This window comes from Catharus ustulatus, chromosome 8, assembly GCF_009819885.2.
Source record: "Catharus ustulatus isolate bCatUst1 chromosome 8, bCatUst1.pri.v2, whole genome shotgun sequence".
NCBI lineage: Eukaryota > Metazoa > Chordata > Aves > Passeriformes > Turdidae > Catharus > Catharus ustulatus.
Window position 1 is genome coordinate 31,256,332 of NC_046228.1, and position 12,930 is coordinate 31,269,261.

The window sequence follows — 12,930 nt, forward strand, 5'->3', positions numbered from 1 at the left end:
GGGGGTGTGTGGACTAAAATATCTACAAAAAAAGAAACTCAAAGTGTGTTTTTGCATTAAAAAAACAAGAGCTCATTGATCAGTTTTATCGATTTTCATGGAAACTGGTTTGCTGCAGGTTTCTGACCCTCAGTTAACTCCTAATTCTCCACTTTCCTCTCCTTGTTCAGGGCTTGGAGTGTGGGAATACAGCCAAGGGGGTCTGAGGTTATTTTGGGTAGGGAATTAAATATTTAAATCCCAGCCAGCAGTCCTAAGGGATTGTTTTCAGGGGCAGGAAAAAGATTTGTGGCTGGTTGTCTGCTCTGTGGGTGTTGATCCCAGATCTGCATCTCATTTCCATGGGAACACAGGGTATCCCCACAGCTCTGGGTGCCATCACCCATTTTTGGGGCTTTGTTTTGTTTGCAAACCCTTTTTCCCAAACCTGCAGGCTCACAGGAAAATGGGAAAGAGCCAGGCTTTGTCTTGCACCCCAACACTCTCCAAAATCACCCCTTGTTTGTACACACAGGCTGGGGTGGGTCATGGAAACTCTTAATATCCCTTAAAAAAACCTCAATCCACCCCTTATTCCACCTATGGAAAAAGTTATTTGTGGCATTGGTGCTGCTGGAGCTTAGAAGAGGTGAAATGTGGAGCTGGGGAACATTGAGAGGGGGCCCACAGCTGCTTTAAATGGTGTGAGTGGCTCTTTTTACCTGTGACAGAGAAAAGGAGAGAGATTTTATTGAAATGTTTTTATACAGTGCCCATGGCAAGGAGGGATGTTCCTTCCTCCACACCAAAATACCCTGGATCATCACCAGAGAGGATTTTTTGCCCAGTTTGGGAGCCTGGCTTCATTGTCACCACAGCAGTGAGTGGTTCAATGACTTTTTCCCCCTTTTTTTTCTGGCTGCAGGGTGGGGGTGACGTGGGAATGGGGCTGTTTGTAGCTGTGCTGCTGCCTAACGAGATTATCTTTGACATGGATAATTAATTAATGGATTATTAATGCTTCTGCTTGCCTTCCCCATCCCTGAGGGTTTGGGGTATGCTGATATGTCCTTTCCAGGTTTTTCTCTGCAGCAGATGTGCTGCACTCGTGTTCTTGTCTCGTAGCAAAGGTCATGTGTAAGGGTGTAATTAAAACATTTTATAAATTGAGGCATGATTAACCTGTAACCATTAGCTGAATTATGTTTGCTATTCATACAGGGACAAAACCTGCATTTTGAATGCCTATTAGAATGTATTTTAATATAAAACACTTCGTAAAAAAATAGAAGAAAAGCTTTTTGGAGCTGAATAAAATCCCTGTGACTCAATCCATGGGGAGTTTAAGGTCAAAATCTGCTTTCAAAGTGGAGGTATCCCCATATTTCTTCCCCCTATGAGGATGTGGGTTCTTTCTCACTGCTCAGCCTTTGCTTTTGGATGCAGCTTCTTTGGAGTGAGGAATATTTCAGTGGAGCTTTGCACCACATGTACTCTTGGACTGACTGCCTCCTTCTAGAGAAAGCAAAGCTTTCTGCCAGAAACCTTTTCTTTTTTTTTTTCTGGGAGAGCAATAATATAGATAAGAAATAAAAATATAAATCTGCTGTGTGGGTGGTGACAAGGTGGCAAGAAACTTTATCCCAACCCCACCATCTCTCTGTGAAACTCTCCTCAAATAAATCAGCCTGGGAGATCCCCTTTCTTTCAAGATTATATATATATTTGGTTTTTTTTTTAATTCCAAAAAATGCAAAAATTCAACTGGTCTTGGCCAGATTCTTTCTTCTTGCATCTTTGCATCAGAGAGGGGCCCTGGCAAAGGAACCCCTCTTTGGGCTTCACAGAGGTGAAAGGAACAGGGCTGCTCTGACCTCAGCCGGGGATTTTATTCCTCCTCCTCCTCATATGGTCGAGTAGAAATCCTTGGAAGCTGAACTTCACGTGTCTTTATGTTTTTTATCCATCCAAAAGGGAAAATGTGCCTGGGAGCCAATATTCCACTGGCACATGGGGCTGCAGGGGGAAACCTGCCACAGCTCAGCCAAATCACTGCAGCTATCAGAGGCTTCAGGGCTGTTTTTCCCCAAAAAATCCCCTTTTCCCTGATTTTTCTGCCCAGCTGTGGCAGCTCTGCCAACTGCACCCAAGTGCCACAACCATCAGCTTTTCAAGGCCCAGTTCAGGAGTGTTTCCCTTTAATTTTGGTGAAAATTAAGGGTGTTTGGGGCTGGGGGTGATATAATTTCTATTTACAGCAGCAGGGAAGAGGCATGTGCTGGCTCAGGGCCACCACAAATAGCTCTGGACACGAGAGCTCTTAAAATAATATTAATAATAATAATAATTTCCATGTTTTCCTTGCTGGGATGTCCCCCTCAGGCAGAACCCCCCGATGAAACCTCTGCAAAGGGAGCACATCTGGGTTTCATTTTACAGCTGAAGAATAGTAATTAAGATGGTTTTGCAGAGCCAGGGCTTGAAAAACTAAAAATAAAAGCCATACAGGCACAATACCAGACCTCCAAGCACCAGAAATTCCCCTTTTCCCCCTGTTTTCCCCTTCCCAGCTCCACTGGACCCCTGGGCATAGCCAAGCCCCCTGTTGTTTTGGGGAGAGAGGCAAGAATAAATCATGGGCTGAAAGGGGATGGTGCAGAGAAGTGGGATTTTTTGGCTAAACCCAGAAGAGCAATGGAAATGCTAACCTGTGTAGAAGGTGGCAGCAAGGGAAGGTTTTCCAAAGCTCCAAAACCTATGGACATTGTCATGCAAAGAATCAGGCTTGGCTTTTTTATTGCAGCAAAATGAGTATAAACCACTGACCCCAGGCTTGGAATGATTTTCTCCCTCTATTTCTCACTTTTCTTCCATGAATATTGCAGGGAAAAAAAAAAAAAAAGCAGCTGTTTTCCAGCCCTCCACCACCTCAGGGTGCTTCTGGCCCCAAGCAAATGAAAAATTAATTTTCCCCAGCTTGAGCTACAAGAGGAGATGGGGCTCAATGAGATTCACTCAAAAGCACTCTCTGGTTGGTGGGGGTAATGCTGGAAAAATATCCATGGACTGAGGGGATGAGCAAGGCCCTGGGGACTAGGAAATGCTCAGGAGTTTGATTTAAGAGGTCAAAAAAGAAAAAGTATTTGGGGTTTACTTGGCAGTAAGCTTAATTTTAGCAGGGAGATGATAAAAAATTAATAAGGTGGTCAATGTGTGGAGAGGGAAAGGCTCATCTGTGGGGGATGCTGGCCAAGGTTAACCTAGTTTGAATTGTGCATCAGCAGGGAAAAGAGGAAGGGAAGGGCTGGGAATGCCGAGGTCAGGGATGAATTTCTCCCACCAAGCCAGGCCTGTGGGCAGACTGTGCCAAGCCCCAGAGCTGAAGTGATGCTGGTGGGATTTTGGTCCTAAAGCCCTGACATGGAGAGGCTTTAACTTTCCCCTCAATCCCATGGACAGGGTGCGTTTTGGTTTCTCTTGGATGCCGCTACCTCGGGGAGCTTTAAGGCTCTGTGGTTTTGGGAAGGAGGGATCCATGGATTTCCACCCATGGCAGCAGGAGCCTCTCACCCCAGTGACCACCTCAGTCCCACCAAGGTGCTGCCAACCTGGAGTTCAACATCTGCTTGGAAAAACGGGGATTTTTGGGGTTATTTTCTGCTTTTGGGGTTATTTTTCACCAGGACATGGCCACGCCGGCGGAGCTCTCTCTGCGGCGCGGTTCCTAGAAGGAGAGCAAGTTTTTCCCTCCTCTTTTCCAAGCCTCTGCCGCTGACAGTAGGGGCTGGAAGCCATCCAAAGCTGTCGGTATAAATCTCACTGACCTTGTTTCACCATCCCTCAACTTGCGGCTCAGCCGGCACCGGCGTCGGCTTCCACTTTCTGGCTCATTTATCCCTTTTCCAGCTTTACAGTTTGGGTTCCTGAGCTTGTCTGCTCATCCCTGGGTGGGCAAGGAAACTCCCAGCCCCTAGAAAACCTCCCAGCAAGGCTGCCAAGACAAACATCTCACAGGAATTTGCAGATGTAGCCGTAGCTGAGGAGAAATGATGCTCAGAGGTGCAGCGTGATGGGATGAGGGAAAGATGCTTCTGTTTGGATTGGGCTGAACACAGGGCTCTGGTCCCAAAAACCACTGCCTAGGTGGCATCAGGAGATGAGCCTTGGTGAGATTTGAGCTCTGTTCCTGCCATGATGTGCCTATACAGGAGTTTGTTCCTCTCCAGAGGTTTCTTGCTGTCACCCTTGCAACCTCCTGTGGTAACTCGATGTCTTCTTTGGTGTCCCCTTGCTTCCAGGGTTTGGCTGCAGGGGAACGGCCTCAGGTTTCAGCCTATGGGATGCTGGGCTCACCAAAGAAGCAGGGAGGATGGCAGCCTTTGGGGATGTGGGATATGGGGATCTGGCCACGGGGAGAGGGTAGGAAGAGGTGGTTTCCCACCTTGGCTGGATCAGCCACTTTGCACACCCAGCTCTCTCTTTTGGGCCCTAGAAAAGGGCATTTGGAACTCGGGTCCACAGATTTCTGAGAAAACCCTTCCTTTTCCAGCTCCAGTGAACCCTCACCTTTAAAACGTTGGAAGAACTTTGCCAGTGGCTGCCATTGTCACTCGTTTTTGTGACAGCATCCAGAACTTTTGGGATTCTGGCAGGAAGAGTTTGGTGGAAGGATATATCAGGATTAGTGTTTTAGCCAGGCCAAATGTGCAGATGTACTAATTAACCAGGAGGAAAAAACTTTCCGGGATAAGAACAGCAAGACATGGTAAACAAAAGAAAAAGAAAGAAAAGGGAAAAAATAAAAGGAGTAATCTCCTGGGGGCTTGTGGAGGCTCCCTCCATCTTTGGAGGTCTTAAAGTAGGGATTAGGGAGAGATCTGCCAGGAATGATGGTGCCTCGGGGCAGCCGGAGAGCAGATGATGTGTCTGTGTCTGTCAGCTCCCTCCCTCCTTCCCTGCCTCCAAAAGCCGGGTTTGAGCTCCCCCTGCTCCTCTCCTGGGCGAGCCCATCTTGGGCATCTCCTTCGTGCTCTTCCAGCAGGGCTCCTAAGAATCCCCCAGAAAAGAGCAGAAATCCTGGAAAAGGGGTGGTTTTGGCCAGGGGCTGCTGTGGGGAGGGAGGGGAAGATGCTCAGGGGGGTTTCCCTCCCCTCGTGCCCCGGTGCTCCAGCAGCGGCTGCTCCCTGGTCTAATCCCGGGGCAGCTCCGCGTGTCTGAGGGATGAGGTCATGCTCGCTCACCCACAGCCCTGTGTCTGCTCCCATCCCTCCCTTTGGAGAGCAGGGTGGGACTGGAGCCTGCCGAGGTGGGGTTGGGATGCTTCCCTAACCAAGCTTTGCCCCGCTCTGAGCAGGGATGCGTTGCACCTGGATGGGGATAAGCTCCAGGTGAAATCCCTGCCCATCCTACCTGTGCCTGAGATGCTGTACCATCCCTCCCAGTGCTCCTCCTTCCTTCTTCCAGCTGCTTTTAAAACCTCAGACTAACCCAAACAGCTGCAAAACACTTCCCCCCTTCTTCTCCCTCTTTAATATATTTTTAAAAATTTATTTTTCGCGATTTTGACCATTTCTTGCCAGAAATCAGCCCAGGAGGTGGTTGCGCAACCTGAGTGCAGGGGCAGCTGTTTCAGAGCTTTTGGGATTGACAAACAGAAGGTTCTCATCTCTGGGAAGAAGAAATGTGGTGAGCTGGGGCTGGAAATACAGCCTGTCTTCTTGCTGTGGTAGATCCTGAGCTCCTGGCTCCCACACTCGTGATATTATGGGCAGAAAAGCCAGTTTAGGTAATTGGTGGAGATTGCTACAATTTTATTAGCCCTAATGCCCTCCCCTCCAGGAGGTTTGCACAGCTGAGCAAAGCAATCAGTGCTCACAAAGACACAAAAATAGACTCAATTAAGTGAGTTTATTTTTTTTTTTCTTGTAAGAAATACTTCCAGCCTTATCGACGGTTTTCCCAACCCTCAAAATAAAGATTAATTGTATTTGGGTGCCAGTATCTGCATCTACTGCCGGTGGAAGGGATTTGGAACATGTCACTTGGGCTCTGGATTCAAGTGGTACCTGGTGGGATGACAGCTTGGACACTGCAGCACTCCAGGATGGCCAGAAATTGGCACTGCCAGATGAAAATCAGGCTGGAGCCTCCTGCAGGAAAAGGAGCCTGATTTGGGGTTTTAAAAACAGCAGCTGTTGTCAGCTTTTTTCTCTGGAAGCTGGAAAGAAAACCTGCTCCTCCCCAGGCCTAGAGGTCACCCAAGAAATGGGAAAGTCCCCAAACCCATGTCACTGGTAAATCTCCAGGCTGCAGAGGGAAGCCTTGAATCATAAAGAATTCCAGAATGCATTATCCACGGAGGAAATGGGGGCACAAGATAAAAGAGCACCCAAGGAGGGGAAAAAACAGGAAAAGGATGCATTCAGACTCCAAAATGGAAAGGAAAAGGTTAAGCCTAAAGTCAAGGAGAAGGGTGGGACAGTTAAAGGCTGGGAAAGGCAAAGCCAGGAGGCAAAGAGGAGAATGGAGGGGCCAAAGCAGAGGGGAAGGACAGGAGGGAAAGGACGAGGGGAAGTTGCCTTGCTGCTTCTCTTTCCCTCCTCTATGACAAGAACTGGGAAGAAAAGGGACTGGAATGAACACATTTTTGTGACTTAAATGATGGTATATCGATAGAGACAACACCAAAATCCACAGGAATCATTTAGTATTTCAGGCAGGTAAGGCCAACAGGTAAGGCTGGTGTCACTGTGTGGGTGACCAACAAACATCTTGTCACTTGAGAGCCTGAGAGATCCTCTTGGAAGTTGTCTTTTCGCCATGTCCAGCATGTCAGATGTGCCTAAACTTGTTTAATTATTACCTTTAGAAGGTAATAAATGAGGCAAGTTGTGTGTCAGGTCATTGCCATTGTCAATCAGCCAAATTTATTCTGCCAAAGCCAGAGATCTGGTAACATCAGGGGAGGCAAAAATGTCTAGAGGGACTGGATGAATTCACAGATCTTGTGGATGAAGAAAGAGATTTTGCCTCTGAAAAACAGTAATTAAATGATATTTTCCAGAGCTGTTCTTCACAAGTAGAGTATGCCCTTTATTACATGTTTCCTCATAAATCTATTCAGTTGAAATAAAGGCTCTTTCCAGCTTTGATGCTCCAGTGGGTGCGTATCTTCCGAAATCGCCCAAAATGCTCGGAGCATGAATTCTTTTTCTATCTCTTCTGCAAAGAATGTCTTGCAGATCATCTCTCCTCTTTAATTATAGATTGCACGAAGCAACAGAAGCATGAAAAGACTTAAATTGGGAATTAAAATCTGTTTCTCTTCCAGCTTGAAATTCTCTGCTTGAAGTAAGTGTATTCCTCTCTCCTTTTGGAGGCATCCTGTGGCTTTAGCTACAGGGAATTTTGGGTTGGATTTTGGTCACTGCAGCCTCAGCTTCTCCTCTTTGCCCCAAAACCCAACCCAGTCACCCAGCTGGAAGGCAAGGCAATGCTCTGGCAGCATTCCTCCTGGATAACACAGGAGAGTGGCACCTCACCAGAAGTGCCTGCAGCAGGACCATCTCCAAGGGGTTCCCCATTTCCACTCTGGATCCTCCCGGCACCCAGCAGCCCCGCCATCCTCCCACACCTGCAGTGGAGGTAAGCAGGGCCTTTTCCCAAATGCTGATCCTTTCCTACCATTGCTGTGCTCATGGGTTGGGAACAAAGCTCCAACTGAGATCCTACTGAAGAAATCCAAAACCAGAATCCTAATTCCTGACAGGAAGCTTGCAGGCTGGCATGTTGTTTTCCCTGCTTGCCTTTTCCCTCTTGCTCTGGCCTCTGTGGCAGCTTGGGTGACAAGTGCCTCAAGGCAGAAATTACCTCTTGGGAAAGGTTTTGGGTTGTTCAGCATAACTGGGCCCCATGGCAGGATAATCCAAGCACAACCAGCACAACTGGTGTTACTGGTGCTGCAGCACAGCCCCCTCCCTGGAGTCCTGGCCAGAATCAAAAAATAGCCAGACACAGCAAATGGAAACAGTCCAGGAGGTTGGTTCCTCTGTGCTGGTGGATGCCCCATCCCTGGAAGTGTCCAGGGACAGGTTGTACCGGGCTTGGAGCAACCTGGGATGGTGGAAGGTGTCCCTATCCATGGCAAAGGGATGGAACAGGATGATACAAAAAGTCATTTCCAACCCAGACCATTCTTTGATGTGGGAAGCTATTTTACCACAGTGCTGGATTTGTCGAGCTCTGTTGAGTTTTCTCAGGGGAGCACTGGATTTATTTGCCCCTTGTCAGGGTGGTGAGGAGGAGGAGCCTGAGGAAGCACAGCACGTGTTGAGCTGTGGGTCCCAGCTCCGGAGCTGCGGCAATGCCCTTTGGAAAACCCAAGGCATGTGGGTTTTCCTTGGACACCTAGCAAGATGGCATCCAGGAACAAGGCCAGTGCCTCCTTCCCTCTGTTTCCCCTAAAAACAGGAGGAGAGGGAAGAAATAAGAATTAAACAGAATCATGGAATGGTTTGGGTTGGAATGGACCTTAAACACTTTTTTCCCCCCCAACCTCCTGCCATGGGCAGGAACACCTTCCACTATCGCAGGCTGCTCCGAGCCCCATCCAACCTGGCCTTGGACACTGCCAGGGATCCAGGGGCATCTTCAATTCCACATCTGGAAAACATCCCAGATGTTTCCAAACAGGATGTTTACCTCCAGCTCACGCGGCGGCAGCGCTCTAAGCTGGGGGACGATCTGGCTTTCCCCGTGGAGCATCTCCGCGCGGGGTCCCGCTGCAGCGAGGGGCAGGGAGTGGGATTTGGGGAGGATTTGGGGAGAGGGGCAGGGCTGGGGGGGCTCCCCGGCTCCCGGCGCGTCTCGCCTTTGTTCGGGCAGCGCTGGAGCCGAGCAGCCGCGGGGCGGGGAGGGATGGGGAGGCGGGATGGTGGGAGGGAGGAGAGGAAGGAGGGAGGGCTGCCCGAAAAGGCTTTTTTTTTTTTTTTTAAATCTCCAAGAAAAGAACGATCCACAGGCAACGCGAGAACTTTTTTTTTTTTCTCCCCCGCGCGTCTTTAATAAGAAAACTATGTTTAAATTTTTTTTCTTTTTTTTTAATTCAAAGAAATTGAATTAAAACGAGCCCGACCTCCCACCCCCTGGCCCAGACCCGGCCCCCGGCCCGCCCCACGCCGCCCGGGAGGCGGCAGAAGCGGCGGCGGCGGCGGCGGGAGCGCCGGCGGCCCCGGCGGCGGCGGGGGGAGGCGGTCGCCGGGCGCCGCCCGCCCCGCATCCCGCATCCCGCCGGCCCCGCATCCCGCCGCCGGCCCCAAATGGATTATCTGCGGCTGGTGCTCTCCTGCCTCGTCCCCCTGCACGGCTGCCTGGCCGCCGGCAGCGCCCCAGGTACGGCCGCTGCCCCGCGGACGGGGGGCCCGGGGTGGACGGGGGGTGGGGGAGCTGACAGGTGGCTGCACCCCGGAGGATGGGGAGAAGGGAGAGGGAATCCTCTGGTGGGGGGGCTTAGGTTTCAATGGGAATTGGGGGAGACGGAGGCTGGGCGAGAAATAGTTGGCGTGCTTGGCGTGCGAGGGGACGTCAGCCCGAGTTCTTTCTGCTACGTTGGACGCACCCGCTTAAAACTACAAAGCTGAGCTGCATCGGGACGGAAAAGCAGCTGTCGGGTTTAGCGAGCTGGCCAAAGGCTCCCGCGGTCGGGTTGGCCCCCGCGGACCCGGCGCCCGAGCGGGATGCTCCGTGCCCACGGCTCGGTGCTGTCCCCGCAGAGCTCCTGCTGTCCGGCAAGCTCAGCGAGTATGGAGTGATCGTCCCGTTCAGCACCGACTGCCGGGGTCGCTTCCTGTCGCACGTGGTGTCCGGCGAGGCGGCGGCGGGGCTCGGGCAGCCCGCCTGTCCCCCGGAGCCGGCCCGGCCCCGGTCCCGGTCCCGCCGCGTCCCCCGCAGCCCCCCGGATGAGTCCCCCCAGCGCCGCCTGCTCTACTTCAACGTCACGGTTTTTGGGAAGGAGCTGCACCTCCGGCTGAGGCCCAACCGCCGGCTGCTGCCGCCGGGAGCCGTGGCAGAGTGGCAGGAGGATTTTGAGGTGCTTTTCCGGGAGCCCCTCCAGCAGCGGTGCCTTTTCACCGGTGACATCTCCGGGATGCCTGGAGCTGCCGTGGCCATCAGCAACTGCGATGGACTGGTAAGCTGGAGGCTGGTGGGGTGCTTTGTGTGTGCTGCCTGTGTTTTGATGGGGTTTCCTCTCAAAAGGTGAACGTGGTGTTCTGAAACTCAATTTTTTGGTGGTGCTTTGGGTGTCTGTGCCATGTGTTGCCCTTCAGCCCTTGACAGCAGCAGGTCCCCTTTTCCCGTGTGGTCCTGGGTGTCAGCTACCTACTCCATCAGGGTGGTCTGTGCACCAGTATTTATTTAAAAGGCTTGGAAAAATTGCCAGTCCTGTGCCTGAGTTGCCTCCTGCCCAGAAGCTGTTCCATCTGAGCCTGTGGGACGGGGACCCACTCTCATGATGATGCTGTCCCATCCTTGCCCCACTCGTGTTTTACCTTGGGACTGCACCAGGAACTTTTCCTCTGCGTTTCCCACCTCTTAAATGATGCTGTGTGAGCTCGAGCACCTCCTGAAATCACTGTTAGCTGCAGTCTGGCTCCCACCAAGCTTTTTTTTGCAGGAGGACGTCTTTCTTTTTTCTTTTTTTCTCCTTAATCACTGAAGGGCTCAGAGGCTCTTGGCTTTCTGAGCACAGTTCAGCATCAGTGACTTGCTGCCACAGCGCTTTAATTCCTTTAAATGGCTCTGTTACCTCCTTATCCCCGGCATCTGCTCTGCCTGTGGGTTCCCTACCTTTGATACGCTTGGGGAAGCACTTATTTTTTAATACCCTTGGCCTGCTGCCCTTCAGATTTCCTTCGAGCCAATTCAAATCTTGTTTTAGGTGCCAGAGTTTGCTGTTTTCTCCTGGTACCACTTAAAGTTACTGCAGGGTTGGAATGTCTTATTTTGTGCCTTTTAAAAAAAAATTAAATGTATTTCTTTTTTAGTTGCTTTATTCTTGGAGTTCCTTAAGCCAATTTTGGCCACCAGCACAAACAATTTGGCATTCCTTTCTTTTTATACAGCGCCTGGTGCTACTGTGCAAGCAGAAATGATAGAGCAGCACAGCTAGAAGTACATATTTCACCTACATATAGAAATTAAATTGTTTTAGCACGTAATCCACACCTTTTGAAGCATCCTTTTGGGAATTGGGCTGAGGCTGTGGACTTGCAGACATTTCTCTGGGACATGGATTGCGCTGGGGCTGGCAAACGTGGGCAGGCTTGGAAGCTTTAAAGGCATTTCCTATATTTCCAGCAAATAGTGCTGAGTCTGGAACAGAGACCAGGACTTGAAGCATGCAGGTTATGTGGCAGATCTCATCCCAGCAAAAGGATATGGAGGCGATCGGCAGCTGATCCGTGTCCTGCTGTAGTGCTGCTTTGGGGAATTTTCTTCCCCAGAGCCCACTCTCTGTTAGTGTCAGACCCAAGCAGGCTTTAATTTAACTTTTCCAGGCTTTCTTCGGCTTTAGCCCCAAGTTTTCCCATCACAGCACACCTTGTTGGTTGGCATTCTTTTTGCCCTTGTTCCAGCTGGGTTAGGATGTAGCTTGTACCACAGGATGCTTTTCCATGTGGATTTATGCAGCCATATCCTGCCACCCGTGGTACCCCAAGCCCACGCTTTTAACCCTGTGTAAAGGAAGAAGTGGCTTTTCCCCCAGGATAAGGATTTTTTTCCCCCCTATTTCCCACAATAAATTTATTGCTTGGTGGCCAACAAATCAATATCCTGGCTTCAACCAGGAATTTCCCATGGTGTGGTGAAGGACACAAGGCTGAGGGGACAAGCAGGTGCTTGGGTCCCTTGTGATACATCCAACATCACAGTTGGTTTCTCTTTTCCATGGGTTTTCTGGCTGTATCACCCTCTGGCTTAACTGAGTCTCACATCTTCAATCTGTTTAGGATCTCCCCTCTTTGGAGGAGTGGGGAGATCGAGAGGATTCCCGAAAAGCAGTGAAAAGAGCCTGATTTAGGAAATGGAGCTAAATGGAACCAAAACCTGGTTCTAGGTGTGGATGGGAGGATGATGTTCATGACCTGTCAGAGAAGCAGCAGAGCATCTGGGAGGGATGCACATAGTCAGGAACGCTGCTGATGGGCTGGAGATAACTCTTCCATCAGCAAGGACCTGGAATTCCTGTGGACTTTTGCTGGAAGCTGTCCACGAGCTTCGGAAGGGGTTTGTGGCTTTGGCATCCCGGTATAGCACGCGTGGGAGGTGCAGGGCCGCGCTTGGCCGCCGGATCCTGGCCAGAGGAAGCGCTCCGGGATGCTGCGGATGAGGGCTGTGTACACAAAGAGATTAGGCCGTGTATAAACGGAGACCGGGATTATAAATAACGGGGTGGGGAGTGGAGGGGAGGAAGAATGAAAAAAAAACCCAACAAAACTAGAACCCAGCTCTTGAAAAAAGAGAGTCCACCCAAAGTCTTTCCTAAATCCATATTTAGCCATGTAAGCGAGGCGATGCTTTTCCCAGATGCCAAATCCATGGCACCTTCCACAGCCGCTGTCATTCGCCGCGGGCATCCACGCGTGAGAATCTCTGGCCTTTCATTTTTTTTTTTTTGCAAGGGTGTCTCGTACCAGGGTGGGAAGATGCTGTCGCCCATAATGTGATTTCAAAGCTGATCTAAGCCGCCGAATTCCTGACTGGTAAAGTAGCGTCAGGCAGAAATCTCCGCCGGCGGACACGTCTCGCTGCAGTGGAGGCATCCCAGATTTTCCCCCGGCGGCTTTTAGCAGCGTGTGGTCGACCTTGCTTCCTTCCTGCTCTGCTGGTTGTAGGGATGGGTGAAGGATTAACACCCACAGACACCATGTTTGTGTGCCTGGCTTTTCCCTG

At 50.5% G+C, this 12,930-nt stretch overlaps 1 protein-coding gene across 2 annotated transcripts in view; it reads left to right on the forward strand.

Annotated features, from left to right (window-relative positions):
- The first annotated feature begins 9,278 nt into the window (after nucleotides 1-9,278).
- The window catches only part of ADAMTS14 (ADAM metallopeptidase with thrombospondin type 1 motif 14), a 31,196-nt gene continuing 27,544 nt past the window's right edge, over nucleotides 9,279-12,930 (forward strand). For both annotated transcript variants that reach the window (XM_033065899.1, XM_033065900.1), the window contains exons 1-2: nucleotides 9,279-9,369; nucleotides 9,750-10,165. In XM_033065899.1, the coding sequence (XP_032921790.1) occupies nucleotides 9,297-9,369; nucleotides 9,750-10,165 (489 nt within the window). In that variant the 5' untranslated portion in view covers nucleotides 9,279-9,296. The remainder of the gene's footprint in view (nucleotides 9,370-9,749; nucleotides 10,166-12,930) is intronic.